Source organism: Cololabis saira, chromosome 10, assembly GCF_033807715.1.
Source record: "Cololabis saira isolate AMF1-May2022 chromosome 10, fColSai1.1, whole genome shotgun sequence".
Lineage (NCBI taxonomy): Eukaryota > Metazoa > Chordata > Actinopteri > Beloniformes > Belonidae > Cololabis > Cololabis saira.
In genome coordinates, this window is record NC_084596.1 from 32,257,579 (window position 1) to 32,274,735 (window position 17,157).

The 17,157-nt window shown below is 41.0% G+C and overlaps 1 protein-coding gene across 2 annotated transcripts in view; it reads right to left on the reverse strand.

Moving 5' to 3' along the window:
- Window positions 1–3,721: 3,721 nt before the first annotated feature.
- LOC133452004 (RNA-binding Raly-like protein) overlaps window positions 3,722–17,157 on the reverse strand; it is an 80,912-nt gene continuing 67,476 nt past the window's right edge. Inside the window, exons 5-9 of one of the 2 annotated variants that reach the window (XM_061731189.1) lie at window positions 16,407–16,597; window positions 10,330–10,443; window positions 9,975–10,129; window positions 5,109–5,142; window positions 3,722–4,469 (exon numbers count right to left, since the gene is read on the reverse strand). In XM_061731189.1, coding sequence (XP_061587173.1) covers window positions 4,426–4,469; window positions 5,109–5,142; window positions 9,975–10,129; window positions 10,330–10,443; window positions 16,407–16,597 — 538 coding nt within the window. In that variant the 3' untranslated portion in view covers window positions 3,722–4,425. Of the gene's footprint in view, window positions 4,470–5,108; window positions 5,147–9,974; window positions 10,130–10,329; window positions 10,444–16,406; window positions 16,598–17,157 lie in introns of both variants that reach the window. The other variant, XM_061731190.1, reaches the window with a different exon arrangement.

Below are 17,157 nucleotides of genomic sequence, written 5' to 3' on the forward strand. Positions count from 1 at the left end.
TTCACTCAAATGCAACTAATCACAAATGGATCATAAAGATCCTGACCCCAATTATACTCATAATTCTTCCAGCAGCTGCACATGCCAGTGATTGATCACTCACTGGACATTGTCCATCTAAGCTACAAGAGTGATTGTTGTACTCAGTGGCTTCTGGCCAGGCGTGTTAGAACCAATTATACCTGCAACCAAGAAAATTGCCCTTCTTAACCTATGAAAATGATGATCTGGTGATGCTAATGAAGTGCTGGGATTTGAAATGCCATCTGTGGCTGCCAGGACCCACATCTCTCAGAAATTGCAGCTTTCAAGGGCATTGCTTTACAAAAAAGTAGTAAGAAAAAAAACTCCCAGAGCCAATAGGAAACAGGTCTTATGTACAGAAATGCTATCATAAATGTATCTCCATTACAGAATTTACACAACTGGAATCATTATATCTGTTTATTTTCAATATTGCAACTCCCAGTTGTTTATTTACAATGGTTTGAGGGTGCAGGTGTGACACCCCTGTGAGGGAGTGGTCACAATAATGTGATTTTTATTTTATGTGTACAAATGGGACACCTTCATTAAGAAGTGTATTTTATTTTCATGTATTTTATTTTATGTCTAATAATCGCTCCAGGGGTTCCGGGGTTCGGTAAAAGTGGTGCACCTGCCTCGGCCACTTCAGAAATGACCTGGCGGAGAAGAGAGACGCATCGTGCTTTAATCACTCCGCACTCCACCTGCTTTTTACAGGTCAGTATACGGTTTAAGACCGGAGAGTGTGGGTTTTATATTGTTGTTTTCTTGTTATAAGAACGAGGGAAGAAAGGTTAAACTGTTTAATTGGTTTTTGTACGAAATGGTGTAAGAAACGGGTAAATTCCCGAACAGCCGCCATTACACGATGAGCACGTGTAGTGCACGGTCAAGTCGAACGCTCATTAAGGTACCGATTAAGGTGACTTCTGTAGTATTTTATTTGAATATTGTATATTGACACAAATGCGTTGGGTAATCCTGTGTGTACCACAGAGTTATTTAAAGGGATATTTAGACCCCTTTAGAAGTGCTGTTAACACTATGTATAGTGGATTTTGACCAGTAATGTACTGAGGAATTTAAGTTACAAATAACTGAAGAGTAAAAGGGAATGTGACAATGCAATGTTGTAAAATGAAGCCCATGCGTAATGTGACAGTTATTTTGTGTGTTTTATTATTGTATATAATAAAGAAATGACCTGGTGGAGAACAGAGACGTATCATGCTTTAATCACTCCGCACTCCACCTGCTTTTTACAGGTACACATATTTGTTACCACGGTCCTCACCCTTGGGACCCGTAACACAGGCAAAGTAATAAATTGGCTTTAGTGTAAAAAAAAAGACTATTTTTCATCTTTTATTATTATTATAATATTATTTATGTACTAATCCACTCATTATGATTTTATAGTATTCATATAACTAAGATAATGTACCCACCAGAACAAAACCATCCCACTGCTTGATAACATTGTTAAATGAGTATCGATCAGAGCTTCAAAGCGCAAATTGATAAGTTTTAAACAGGAACTGAATTGAAACATGAACCAAATGATGAATTTATTTCTATCATATAACAAATAATGATTTTAGCTTTAGAATATAAAGTGCTACATAGTGTCATGCTACATAGTGGTTAGAAGTGCTGCCTCTCAGAAAGAGTCCACGACTGAATCCTGGGCATTTTGTTTTGTTTTGTTGTTTTCTGTGTAGAGTTGCAGCTTCTTTCCTGCAGTTTCCTGCCGGTACGAGATGTTTGACTGGTGGAACCAGAATTCTCTGACACCCTTCAGATATTTCTAAGTGAGCACGAGTGGTTGCTGGTCTTGCATGTTCGTCTTGTGCTGGACCAGCGACCTGCCAATGTTGGAGCTCACCTCTCGATCACTGACAGCTGGGGCAAGCTCCAACAACCCGTGACACTGGACAGGATGAAGCAGACATAGAAAAAGAATGGATGATTACTCTTTATAACAAACTTCATGCTCTAAAAGGTCTTGCATGGAACTAATGCAGATGTGGAAATGTAAATTAGCCCCACATCTCAATCACTAACCTGGCTGGAGATGTTCACCTCTTCGCTCTGAGCCAATTTCATGGTCTCTGCATCTTCCACTGCCTATCTCTGTGAAGCAAATCCATCATCTGCCCCAGGCCCCACTCTGAGGCTACTATATATATATATATATATATATATATATATATATATATATATATTTTATTTTTATTTTTATTTTTTTTTTATGTTAAAATTGCAGTTTTACATTCATCTCAAGGAATATTTAATTATTTTGAGGGAGCGTTACTGAACTCTTGCAGACCCCCATCCATTCGTTTGGCAAAAATGATAGAACTAACAGGGCTACAGTGGACAACATGACAGAGGCCACTAAGAAACTCAAGAAAAAACAAGAGTGGCAGAGAAAGGGATCGAACAAGAGAAAATCTCAGTCAGCTACAAGGGATCCTCTGGTTTGAAAACGGCAAAAGGTTTTGTCGCTTCAAATGTGCATGCATGGCTTCCCTTGTAGCTGACCCAGATGATAGTGTGAGTAGTGCTGCATGCTCGTTCACAGTCCCAATCAGTTTGTATTCCTGGAGGCAGTTGCCTTTATGGCCTGCACATAACACACATTATTATTGCGTTTACCTTAGTGAATGGACATAAGATTAATATGACAAGTCCCACCCACAAGCTCAATGTTATCAAATATAAAAGTCAACACATCCAACAGTTTCCTCCCAACTGCTCAGCAGTCGAGGCAAGTATTCCTTCTTCACATCTACTAGTAGCACTCTTACCCTCCTGACTGCTTCCCATCATTTTCACACATCTATTTGGCCGCAACTGACCATTATTCCTCTAGCACATATCTCCACCTCTTCAGATTAAATTCCACCTGCTCCTTACCCTCAGATCATAATGTCATTTGCAAACATCTTAGTCCATGGAGACTCGTGGCTGACCTCAACTGACAACTTATCCATCACAATGGCGACAAGAAAGGGCTCAGGGCCATCTTGATTTTGTCCAACTTCCACCGTTACTCCTATTACACGCCTCACCACGGTCATGCTGTTTCATACTTAACCTGGACTACACTAACACACCTTCTGCCAGTCCAGACTTCCGAACTAAGTCATCCCTCCACATACACGTAAACTCTCTCTAAATCCACAAGTACTCCACTAAATCATTTTGACCCTACTTCTTCATCAGCAGTACATACTGTATGTAGCTGTAGTTTTCTTTCTTGGAACAAAACCATATTGGTGCACAGAGACTGTAACCACTGAGTTTCCACTACTCTTTGATTCATAGTGTGACAACAATTGTATGCATTCGTAGTTACAGAAGCTGGTCATATATGCAAGAAAAATATGAAGATGAATTGAGATTAGTATTCTTTTATGTCATTTAGTACTGGGCATATTACTTATCTAGCATTTAAAGAGGTTATTGGTCATGTGAAACAGTTGTAATGTCAAATGTATTCACAAAGCTTCTCATACAACATGCGATCTCCACATACCGGTAGATAGACCCAAGTGCTAACCACAGTACACCACTTTCACAGTTTTGCTGTGACCACACTGAATACCAACCTAATGAGGCCAGTTAAGTTAAAGAATACATTTCTGTAAAATATCGAAATGAAAAACAGAGGACTCACAACACAGTTTTCAGAGTGGGGGTTTATGTCAAAAACGTATCATCAGTGACTGTACAACAGATATAATGAATACAGATGATCCATAATAGTCAAATCTCTGTCATGCTGACAGGAAAAAAAAACCCCAAATCATCTTGTGATTACCATAAAGAGAACATAATGAACTAAAAATGCTTCTTATTCAATACAACAAATAACAAACATGATATAAATACAATACAGTGTGGAGACATTATGAATAATCTAGAGTGCACATTTACTTCAAGTGTACAAATAAACCATTGCAGTTTCATCAGGCGCCAAATAAAATATGTTCCTCTTACATTCATCTTTAGCTCTCTGCCTGTATCGCAGCATGTCACAGTTTTCAATGTACAGGAACAGAAATATACAACGAAAGAGACCATCTCAGTTTCATCTGGTCAGATCCCTGTATTTTTATTCACAATACAGAACAGAATAGATTAAGCACATAAAATAATGTACATGTATAGTCCATATTTTCCAGAAAAGCAACCCTTCTTAGAGGGGATTGATTGCTCTTTGCAACTGATCTTGTTGTACTTTCTTACCCAGCATTGTGATGAAGCACAGATAAGTCTTTATGAGGGAAATGAGATATAAACACGTCTGAAAACGCCCCCCTCTGTCGCCACTCACTTTCTGTTGCCTTTAATGTAAAATATACCTCCTCGATCAGTGAGGTATTGCTGGTTCTAGCAAGTTCTTGTTCTTGTTTTTGCTTCTTTTTGTCTCCCAACTTGGAAAAAAAAAGAAAACAGAGAAATCAATTACTTTTTTTCATTCTGATTTTGAAAGCAAACAAAAATTAGAAAAGCATGTTTCTAGGTATCCCTGTTTAGGGTGGAAAGAGACAGATAAAGTGGAACCAAACAAAAGCACCTCATATTGATCTGAACAATGTTTCACTGTGCCACTGGCTTGTCTACCACCTTCAGATCTGTTCAGATCTGAACTTGAGGACAGCTGTGAGGATATTTCAGGCAAAAGGCACATTCCATCATTCAACCTTTAACCACAAAACATCTGGGGAGAAGGTTAATGCTATTTGGTGGAACTTGCAAATCTTTGACAGCCATCACAGATAACTACAGCAAGGCTCCTTTTTCTTTTGCTCCCAGAGGGAAAGAATGACGGCTCATTTAAAAAGAACAAGATGGTGGATTAAACCAGAGGACAATGAGCTGTGTCTCTCAAATTCTCTGTCTCTGTAACGGTGGAAAAAAAATTAAGCCTCCAACCATTTTGAACTGCTTTTGCTGCTGCTGAGGTTGTCAGGCGTTAAAATAGTTTCTGCACCAGTGCTTTCCAAACTGTTTTTGCAAAACAAAAAAGGGTGTTAGACTAAGTTCATACTGCATAAAGGTTCAATACTGACCTTGTTCAGTTGTCAATGTCTGATATGTGGTTCTCTATCTGCAATAAAAGAAAGAAATGGAACATAAGATTTATGGTTTGTATGGTTGCAATCTGTACCCAATCTTCTATCATATATCTGCAATAACTACGTGTGTTATCATTTTACAGTAAAAAAATTTTTTATTTACTGCTGCTTTTGAAGCTATACACATGCAGACAAGGAATGGACTGATTATCTGCTAATTAACTAGACTCTCTCTTACATTCATTTATTCATTAAAAATAAAATCTGTTGTTTAAGATAATGTTACACGTTAAGATAAAATGATATTTCTTTTGCAATTACATTAAAAACTTCAACCAATATAAATGTAATTAAAAGGTAAACACATTCACCACATTCTCTCTTATGCATAGCCACACACAACGTAAACTCGTTAGATTAAAATAATAATAATGCTGTTTTTTATTTTTTAATAACCTTTGAAGATACTCAAGGTCTCCGTACCGGCAGTAAAAGAAACAAAAACACAACACAAAGAATACTAAAAACATAAACCATGACAACAGAAATAAAAAGAGTGTGGCTGTCTGATTAAATGAGTTTGGGGCTGGTATTTGAAAACAGACAAAGAACGGGAGATTTCATGTGCTGTGTGAAGGTGTTTCAGGGTCTGAGTGGCAGAAAGCTATGCACCCAATGGTGCTCAAACGAGCAGGTGGTTGGGTGATGGGATGGATTAGGAAGACCTGAGAGTGCAGCTGGGTGTGTTGAGATGGAGGAGCTACTGAAGGTTGTCGATGACCTTGAAGGCAATGAACAGGATCTTCGACATGATGTGGATTTTGATAGGAAGCAAGTGGAGTTGCTGCAAGACAGGCGTTATACGATTAACAGAGGGGATTATGGTACCGATGAGCGCGGCTGTCAGGGTTTGACACTTCCCCCCAGTTTTTGAGTTTCAGTTCTGTCCCTCCTGTGTCCCATCTGCCCTGATTGTCTGCACCTGTGTCTCATTATCCCCTGTGTATATCTGGTTTTGTCATTCCCCTTCTTCCGGTCGGTCCGTACTGTTTGTTCCCTCCATGTCTCCTCTGGTTTTTTGGATTCCTGTTTTTGTTCAGCCTTTGATCCTGCTCTGCAGCGCTTTTGATTTTTGTTTTACTAAATAAATCCTGTTTTTGTTACGAACTCCTGCCTCCTGCTCTCCTGCGCTTGGGCCCTCAACAACCACACCCTGACAGAACAGACCGACCCCTTCTGTCAGGGTGTGGTTGTTGACCCAAGTGCAGGAGAAAAAGAAGGGGAATGACAAGACCAGATACACAGGGGATAACGAGACACAGGTGCAGACAATCAGGGCAGATGGGACACAGGAGGGACAGAACTGAAACTCAAAAACTGGGGGGAAGTGTCAAACCCCGGCAGAGTTTTGGACCAGTTTCTTGATGGATCAACTTCACAGGTAGACCAAACAGAGAGAAGTTGCAGCAATCAAGATGGGACATGATCAGGCTGTGAACCAGAACAGCAGAACTTTGAAAGGGTGAAAGGGGTCATCAGAGTCGGGAGATGTTGTGTAGATGGAAATAGGCTGAACAGGTGATATTATTATTATTATTATTATTATTATTATTATTATTATTATTATTATGGGGTTGAAATAAGCAATAATCTAGACCCAGACTCTTTATATGGGGAGGGGGAAACTACTAATTTTTGCGAGGGTGGATTTGGTACCACAAAGTAAAATTTCTGTTTTGTTACTGATACAGCTTACTGTAGGAAATATAGGGAGAACCAGTATCTGATTTTCTGTAGACAATCACAGAGGAATCTGGATAGGAGGATGGAAGTGGGTTTGGTGGACAGAAAGAGGTGGATATTATACCTGCAAAAATATATGGCCATGGTCATAGATGGATCATTAAGTTGCAGAAACCAGGAACTCAAATGACTAGCAGGCAAAAGCATTCCCACACCTCAAATGACAGTCAGTCTCTGAATCCACTTTGAGGTGCTGCTGCATTTTCTTTCACAATATTTTTCACACCAGGAGTTAATGGCCATCTTTTCCATCTGTGTCTTCAGAATGCCACTCCTCCATGGCAGCCGTTCCACTGCTGCTGACTTTCATTAAATGATTTTGTGTACATGGACATAGCACTTGGATGACTCATGGTCTTTAATTGCTTCCAATTTTAGTTGCTTGTTTTCTTCAAATAATAAAGTGCACTTCCAACTGACTGAACACTATAGATCATGGCATTTTACTGCACAGGTTAGAGCATGTTGTTGGGATTAAAGGGACAGCTCTACGTTGGTTTAAATCATATCTATCTGACAGGTTCCAGTTTGTTCATGTACATGAGGTTTCTTCAGAACAGTCAAGGGTCTGTTATGGTGTTCCGCAGGGTTCAGTGCTAGGGCCAATCTTGTTCAGTTTATACATGCAGCCATTGGGAAGTATAATCCAGAATCACGGCATACACTTTCATTGTTATGCTGATGATACGCAGCTCTACTTGTCTATGAAGCCGGATGAAACAGAACCGTTAGTTAAACTTCAGGCATGTCTTAGGGACATCAAGGACGTCCAGAAATTTCTTGCTTCTAAATTCAGATAAAACAGAGGTTATCATTCTTGGTGTTGCAATGGCTTCCAGTGCAACTGTGAGAAACCTTGGTGTTGTTTTCGATCAGGATTTGTTGTTTAAACCATATGTTAATCAGGTTTGTAAAATAGCATTTTTCCATCTCCGTAATCTTGCAAATATTAGGAAAATCCTCTCGCAGAGTGATGCAGAAAAACTAGTTCATGCGTTTGTATCTTCTAGACTGGATTACTGTAATGTGTTGTTAGCAGGATGTCCAAGTAATTTGCTGAATAGGCTCCAGCTGATCCAGAATGCAGCAGCACGAGCACTGACAGGAATCAGCAGGAGAGACCACGTCTCTCGAGTGTTAGCGTCGCTCCATTGTTTACCCGTAAAATTCAGAATCCAATTTAAAATTTTATTACTTGCGTATAAAGCCCAAAACGGCTTAGCTCCGCATTATTTGCAAGACCTGATAGTGCCTTATGTTCCTGTCAGAGCTCTCCGTTCTCAGAGTGCAGGTTTACTCGTAGTTCCTAGAGTATCCAAATGTAGATTTGGAGGGCGGGCGTTCTGCTATCAGGCACCATTACTATGGAACCAACTTCCAATCTGGGTTAAGGAGGCTGACACCACCTCCACCTTTAAAACTAAACTTAAAACATTTCTGTTTAGTGAAGCCTATAGTTAGTGTTTAGTAAACCGCTAGCTGGTGTTGGTAAATCTCTAGGTAGTGTAAACTCTAGTGTGCCAGAGTCGTTCCTGTAGTTTCTTGTGCTGGCCCCCCCTTCTCCTCCCTTTTCTCTCTTTTGTCCATGTTGCAGCATCCTTTGCCGGACACCGGAACCTGCAGCGTGGGATTGAGAGGGGAAGGGTAACGGCCCGGGGAGGCGGGGGAGAGGTTTGTCCGTCAAGACTCCTTTCCCTGGCCCTGCCCCTTCTCAAACTTTCCCCGACCCTGCACCCCAACCTGGGACTTGATGATTGGCCTGCGGTCCCCACCCCTGGTCATCCCGTTGCTGCTTCCACCTGCCTGCTGTGCTGCTGCCGTCCCTGACCCACCAGTCTGGCCTTCGGCAGGAGGGTCCCCCCTTATGAGCCTGGTCCTGCTCAAGGTTTCTTCCCTCCTAAAGGGGAGTTTTTCCTTGCCACTGTTTGGCTTAAGGTTTTTCTCCCACTAGGGGAGTTTTTACCTGCCATTGTTTATGTAATAATTGCTCGGGGGTCATGTTCTGGGTATGGGTCTCTGGAAAGCGTCTAGAGACAACTTTTGTTGTATTAGACGCTATATAAATAACATTGAATTGAATTGAATTGAATTGAATTGAATTGAACAGAACAGGGTTGTCTTGTCATATGACAACAGATGAAATATTCACTATTGTCAGATACATTCTGCTCTTCATAAAAAAATTAAAAAAAATACTTTTCAGGTTTTGCTTTCTTGCCACGTCTTCTCCTGGATCTTTTTGCTAGGTATTACCATATTATTTTTATACAGAGATGTAAACAAAAGTTGAAGGCTCTTTGAGTTATTTTTTTTTTTATTAATGCAAAAGAAGTTCTGGTGTACCGTGGTGACCCCATAGTGACCTACTGTGTCTCTTATAAAGTTGGTTGGTTGTTGGGACATGTCAAAATTTCCTTTGGTTATTATTTACTTTATTAGTTATATTATGTATCCACCCCAGTGGCTGGTAGGTTGAGCAGACTGATCCAACCTCGTCAGCTATCTTTCTCCTTTTAATGGTTCAGAGAAAAACTATACTGGTCCCAAAAATTCAAAATACACACTATACATACTGTTAGGCAATTTTTCATTGATTTTTATGTTCAATATTTTTAGAACTGGTACAAAATCAGGGCTGCATGATGCAGCAGAGTAGAGTCTTAATCTTCAACATTTAGTCAACATTGTACCATCGTTCGGATTTCCACGACAAACGTTTGTAGATTTTCCAGCACTTGGCACTTCGTATAACGTCTTTAAAATAATTTTTTTTCCCCAAAACATATTGAGATTACAGTTTGGCCAAACTAACTGAAAACCAAGATAATAATTGCAAAAACAAAGAAATAATAAAATCTAAAATAAATAATGAAGAAAGAATGTCTGGCCGATGCAAACGGACACAAATCGTTTGTGCATAGAGGAGCGTCCACCGCTGCATTAAGGGACATGGATGCTTGTAGCAAGAGAGCCAACACGTTACTTTGTCTTTAATTCAGAGACAGGACCAACCCTCACTTCTACTTGAGACTGCGGATATGTCCATTCCTTGCTTACCATGTCACCGGTGCCTTCATCTTCAAAGTCATCTTCGCCGCCATCCGTCATTTCCCCCGCCTCCACCTCGACCGTCCCCGCTTCCTCTTCCCCAGAACGGTCGTTTGCGTCGCCATGGAGACACTCACACGTCTCTTCCTGCTTCCTTTGCATCTCTGGCAAAAGACAAAGCAGATGGAGAGAGACTTGCACTTTAAATCACAACATGACATTTGTTGCACATTTTTAAACAACAGATGAATCTTCAAGCAAGCAACTCAATAAACCTTTATTGCATTCTGTAACATTGCACTTTCTACTTAAACACATGGTGTCTTTTTATTTTATTCACCGCTCCACCTCTGTTATAGCATACCTGCATCAGAGCGATATTGCCTCTCAATCTTCTCCAACCTCCCCAGCAGTGAGTCAATTTTTGTCTTGATCTGCGACAGCTCCTTCTTGATTGTAAACAGCTGATCTGTCTTCACTGTTCATACATATTAGCAGAGTTAAAACATATAATTACAGTAAGATACATCTGCGTCATCACATTTGGATTCTCTATGGTGTAAAGGCATGTTGAGAAAGAAAAGGGCCAAAGGGCAAAACGCCAACATCATGTCTCTCTGACTCTGTATGTTTGGATTTTTGGTTTTGGTATCATCCCATGGCAGTGTTTAATGTTCCCCTGCATTGAGATCCAACATATCAAACCTGATACATGACCAGGGCTGGGGATTGAATGTAACGCGTTGCGTAATCCGGATACAAAAAATGGGTAACTGTAATCCATTACAGTATAGAAAAAATTAAGTAACCCCGGTACTGGTATATTTGATAAAAAAATGTGATAACTGAGTGCGATTACATTTGAAAATCAAATGGGAAATAGTACAATGCAGTTGACCTAGGCACCGTGCACACGCATTGTGACACTTTACAGCACTTTATGGCACGACACCACAACAAACTAACTTGTGAAAGGACCCTGCGTTGTCTTGGATCCCACCAACCACTGCTTATAGTTATGACCATAGACTGTAGATCAGGGGTTCTTAAGGTTCATGACCTTGGGGCCCAATTTTTTCAGTACAGAGTGGCCCGGGGCCCATTAAATATTAACACTGTATAGCAGGGGTATTCAACTAAAACTTTAAGAGGTCCATTTAGAGAAAATTTACTCAAGCGAAGGTCCAGAACATTTTTTTCTCTTAAAAATAAAATAGATTTTATTTTATTTTTCAAATGCTATTTTATTTTATTTCTCTACCAGCAGTTTGAATTTCCCCTTTTCTTTGTTAATTGTCTCAACACATTTTTATAATAAATGAATATAAACACATCTTAACATACACTATACACTATGAAATTTTATGCCAACTCCTTAAAAACTACAATAATACTATTAAAAAAGCAAGAACTTCACATTTCAAAAACTTAATTTTAAATAACAAAAACAATTCCAAATTCCTATTCTCCACAATAGATTTTTTAACAAATGGAAACCCTGACAGATCCCATAAAACAGCAACAGACCGTTACTGTGAGGATTTTGCAGACCACTTCAGGGGTAAAATTGATGACATTAGATCCAGTCTTTTATCTCAACCGATTTTAACTCTTAACACACCTGGATCAGTGCTTTTACCTGAGGAAACACTGGAGAGTTTTGCCTTGGTTGATGCGGGGACACTTTGTAGAGTTTTCTCCAAGGTAAAGCCCACAACCTGCCTTTTAGACCCCATTCCCACACCGTTTTTTAAAACACTCTATGAATTCTTTGAGGAACAGCTTTTGTACTTGGTCAACTGTTCTCTTCAGACGGGTGTCTTCCCCACCGCCTTTAAAACGGCGGTGGTGAAGCCCCTTCTGAAGAAGAGTGGGTTGGACCCCAATGTTTTAAATAACTACCGGCCTGTATCCAACTTACCGTTTTTAAGTAAAATTTTAGAAAAACTTGTTTTTAACCAAGTGAATGAATTTTTAAACTCAACACACATTTTAGAGGCTCATCAGTCCGGTTTTAGGATGAACCACAGTACAGAGACAGCACTTTTAAAGATTTTAAATTACATCAGGTGCAATTTAGATAACCAAAAACTCACAGTCTTGGTTCTGCTGGATCTAACCGCCGCCTTCGATACAGTAGACCATCACATTTTATTAAACAGACTGAAGCACCTGGTCGGCCTCTCTGGTACTGTTCTTAAATGGTTCACGTCCTACCTCACTGATCGAAGTTTCTTTGTAAGTTTGGATACATGTTCCTCAGGAATCTATAAAATAAGGTGTGGGGTTCCCCAAGGGTCAATTTTAGGTCCAACTCTTTTTAATCTGTACATGCTGCCTCTTGGGGACGTCATCAGGAGACACGGCATCAGCTTCCACAGCTACGCTGACGATACGCAACTGTACATCGCCGTGTCTCCTGATGACACTGGGCCAATTGATGCCCTTTTTAACTGTATTTTAGACATCAAGTCATGGATGGCAGCAAACTTCCTACAGCTCAACCAGGGCAAAACAGAGATTTTACTCATCGGTCCTGAAGGCCAGAGAGAGAAACTTTTACCAAAGTTACAGAATTTTAAACCCTCAAAATCAGTTAAAAATCTGGGCGTGATTTTTGACTCTGAGCTCACTTTTATTCCACATATTAAAAACATAACAAAGATAGGTTTTTACCATCTTAAGAACATAGCCAGAGTCCGCCCGTTTCTCTCTCAGGCTAGTACGGAGGTGCTGATGCATGTTTTTATCTCATGTCGTTTAGATTATTGTAACGCCCTGCTCTCTGGTCTTCCCAAAAAGAACATGTACATCTACAATTATTACAGAATTCAGCCGCACGCGTGCTGACGAGGACCAGAGGGCGGGAGCACATTACACCTGTTTTAAAATCGCTGCATTGGCTCCCCGTGCGCTTCAGGGTTGATTTTAAGGTTCTTTTACTGGTTTTTAAGTGTCTTAATGGTCTTGGGCCTTCTTATTTGTCTGCACTACTTTTACCCTATCAACCCTCACGGACCCTGAGGTCCTCCGGTGCTGGCCTTTTAACCATACCAAAAGTTAGAACCAGGACACACGGGGAGGCGGCATTCAGTTTTTATGGTCCCCGATTGTGGAACAACCTCCTGGAGAACCTCAGGGCCGCAGAGACTGTTCATGTTTTTGAAAAGAGGCTCAAGACCCATCTCTTTAATAAGGCTTTTAACTGACTCATTTAACTCTTTTACATTTCTTATGCTCACCCTTATTTTTATTGGATCTTACTGCTCTGTTTTATATTTAGTTTATCCTTTTTTTTTTATCATATTTTATTTTCATTGTTTTATCTTAATGTTCTATCTAAATATTTTAGTCATTATTTATGGTCTATTTTATACATTTTACTGTCTTATTCCTTTAGTTTTTAATGTCTTGCTTTTTAGACATACTTTTAGGATTTTATGTTATGTTATACTTTTTAAACGCTTTTAGTGTATCTTATCCTGCTTTCTTGTAGCTTTTATCTCCAGTGTTTCCTCATGGGGAGCCTCCATGCTGGGAGTGACTCTGGCCTGCAGGGGGGTCGTCCTGGGGGTCGTTCTGGCCTGGATGGTTGTAGAGCTCTGCACCACGGCTTCACCGCTGTGGTGTGGACTCCTCTATCCATCCGGGCCGGGATGGTCTCTGTGCCCCCCCCCCCCTTGTAGCTGCGGGCTATGAGACCTCCTGGCCTGGACGGCTCCCCGTTACCGTTTCCTCACCTGGATCCTCTGTGCCTAGCCATGTCTGCACCGTGTGTCTGTGTGTGTGTCTGTGTGTGTGCGGGGAGGGGGGAGGGGGGGGGTCATTAATACATTTTATGTTTATGTTTTATGGAAAGCACTTTGTGTTACATTTTTTTTTGTATGAAAGGTGCTTTATAAATAAAGTTTGATTTGATTTGATTTGATTTGATTAACAATTGAACAGTTTTGCAGTTTCTCTTTCTTCCCCTCTTATAATCGTATGTCCCCACTTTCTGTCGTTCAGTGAGAGAACTGAGCTCTAATTTCTCCTGTCAGGACTTTAAATCTGGGCTGGATGGTGTCAGGTTCTCATATGCATGTAAAGGTGCTCATTGATGACCCTGGAACGATATTTAGTTTTAATTATGTTCATTGTTGAGCCTGGAACAATATTTAGTTTTAATTATGTTCATTGTGGAGAAAGCTGCTTCACAGCTGTATCTGGACCCAAACATGGGCAGGATGTTTTAAGATGGTCAGTTTATTTTCTGTGACTTCAGTTCAGACTTGAGTGGATATGTTTGATGAAAAACTGTTTTGTTTCAGTGGCGTTTCACTTTCGCACTTTGAACGACATGGTCTCTGAACGTATGAGACACTGGTTTTGTCCCAGTGTGAAGACTGAACCAGGATGAATCTGTCCATTCAGGGTTGAACTTCCCTTTCCACCTGTTACGCTTCTCATCTCTGTATATAGAGCCAAGCTAATTACCGTATTTTGACGACCATTTGGGCGCCGTGTGGAAAAGCGCACCCTCAGTTTTGTGTGTCATTTCTGTATGTAAAACACACACACAGCGCGCCGTGTGGAAAGGCGCCGTCAACACACACGGAGCGCCGCCTTACAACAACACACACACACAAGCATACAAGTGTGCATATTTAAAAATAGAGCGGGGACAAAACTTAGTTTGATTTTACTTTAAGTTATTTACATTAATAAGTTGTCAGGACTGCGCGTGTCGGGTTTCATCCGAGCCTGATCAGCTGCGACGGCCAGAGCCCGCAGCTCTGGCCGCTGCAGCCTAGTCATTTTCCGATGCTTTTTCAAAAGCCCGAACAACAGTCCAGCCCAGCACACACGTCAGCCCACGCATCCATCCTTCAGAAGTAACGACGGAGCCCACCGGAGCCGCCCGAGCGGCAGCCGACCTCCCCGGCCATGGGGACGCGTCGGGATAAATGATCACGCCGCGCTCGCTCCCCGTTGGTGGGCGCAGACCCAAGTAATCGATCCCTGATCCTGGCGGATATAAACGTACTCTGTGCAAAATGAAGGATTTACTCTGTAAATACACACCATTTCTCTTACTATTACGCATACAGCTAGCTGAGTGTCTTCTCCTCATTTGGTCGGGAGTTGCTATGCAGTCCCGCGGCCCACGCGGCCCACACGTACAAAACTGAATTCTTTTTGCGGCCCACTAGATGGCGCTCGCGGCCCAAGTGTGGGCCGCGGCCCTATGGTTAAGAATCACTGCTGTAGATAACTACGACCGCTTGCGAAGAGAGAGACGCCTTCGCCGGCAGGAAACTCCGGCATCATTTTGTATCTAAATCAGAGAAGTCTATCAACATCACAGTACAATGCAAACTATGCCTTCCAGCAGTGTGCTGTCAACATCCAGGGGATCAACGTCCAACTTAAAAAAGCATCTGCAGGTACAAAGACACATCGTTAACTTTTACTGAAGTACATGTGACCCCAATAAGCTAACCTTTAGTTAGCTTGCTAACTTGTAAGAAACATGTCAACGCTGCTACTTTTGCTACCACTGTGCTGTACAATTTCCGATTTTCCGATTCTAAATCGATTCTCATATTAATTCCTAAAAATCAATTCGTATGTCTAAAGATCATTTTTTTCATTATTATATTTTCGCCCGGTGAGCTTTAATCCCAGTAGTCACGTCATTTAATTCACACATTTGCATGGTGTGAAACTATCAAACAATGAACATGGCGTCGAAAAGTAGCGGCAGCGTTAAAAAGCGCTTGTTTTGAAAACTCCTGAACTAAATGAACTTTTCTTTCTAGAAAATGCTCCAAGATGGATCACTGAAAGCTGGGGACACTGCGCGCTTCTCTGCCCCTCCCGCCCCCACTGCCCTCAAGAACAAAACAAACATGCCGAAACGGCCGCCTGAGAAACCAGTGCAGAAGCTACAGAACTACAGGATTACTTCCAGGTACAGGGCAGAGCAGCTTCCCCGGGACTGTTAATGCTGGAATATATTTTCTGTTTGCGTTGTTCGCAGACAACCAGCTGCGTTAAGAAACGGGACCACACTGGGACGTAAAGATATGATGTATTGACAAAAGAAATACTGAAAATACCCTGTTTAAGAAAGGTAACTGTCCAGCACTCCTTGTAAAACTAATAGACATGTATGTTGTTGTGCACCAGGTGCTGACACATGAGCCGTTCAATATCAAGTAGAGCAAGTTTGGACTTCCCAGGATATTACTGTTTAGAAAATGTCTACTTGCAAAAAGTTAACTCATATTACCAACTATCAATTGCAGTTAAAACACAAATGATTTTACAGCTTTTTTTTCGATTTTTAAAAGCATTTTTTTTCTAAATCACAACATTTACCAGAGTGGGTACATTTTTGATATACCGGTAATGAAAACTAAAAGAACATCACCAAAGCTATTATAAAAGTAAACATACTTTTAGGACCAGTGATGGAGGAGCCAGCGTTGAACGGTCGGGAGGATGAAGAGGATGATGAAGACGACGAACAGGCCCTGGCTGGAAAACAGGATTTGGCTCTGCGAGTGGATGGAGCGACCAGCCGTGTACGTTTGATGGGGATAACAGCTCGGGTTGGGGGTGCAACGCGGCCATGATACTCAAAGAGTCTGAAGACACATGAAAAAATGAAGTTGAGCTGCAGAAATGCTGCAAAGGTAGATTACTACATTAACAATCACATTTCCTGAAAAAGGGGTGAACATGCAAACCTGGTAAAAAAAAAAAGTGCTTTTATTCTTTATCTCCATCCACACACACATTTTCAGTTTGTTTTTTTTTGCCTGTCTCAGCTGCCATCAGGCAAAGAAGCTGGATACACTTTAGAAATTTCACGAATCAATAATTTTGTCCAGTAGTCTTAAAGTCCATTAATACTCTCCGTTTCATACGGAGACAGATGGAGCCTTCTGTCCATACAATGGGTCGATTCCATCGGTCTTTCGATGTTTGATATTACGGATGAAACAGAGCAATACCACCAGAAGTAATGGGGGCAGTATTGAGCACAGTGACTTAAAGGGGACCTATTATGGAAAACACGTTTTTTCTTGCTTTAACATATATAAAGTGGTCTGCCCTGAGCCTGCCAACACAGAGAAGGAGTAAAGCAACCAAATTCTGCAGGGTCTGTACAGCAGCCCAGATGAGCCGTCCAGTGTCATGTGAC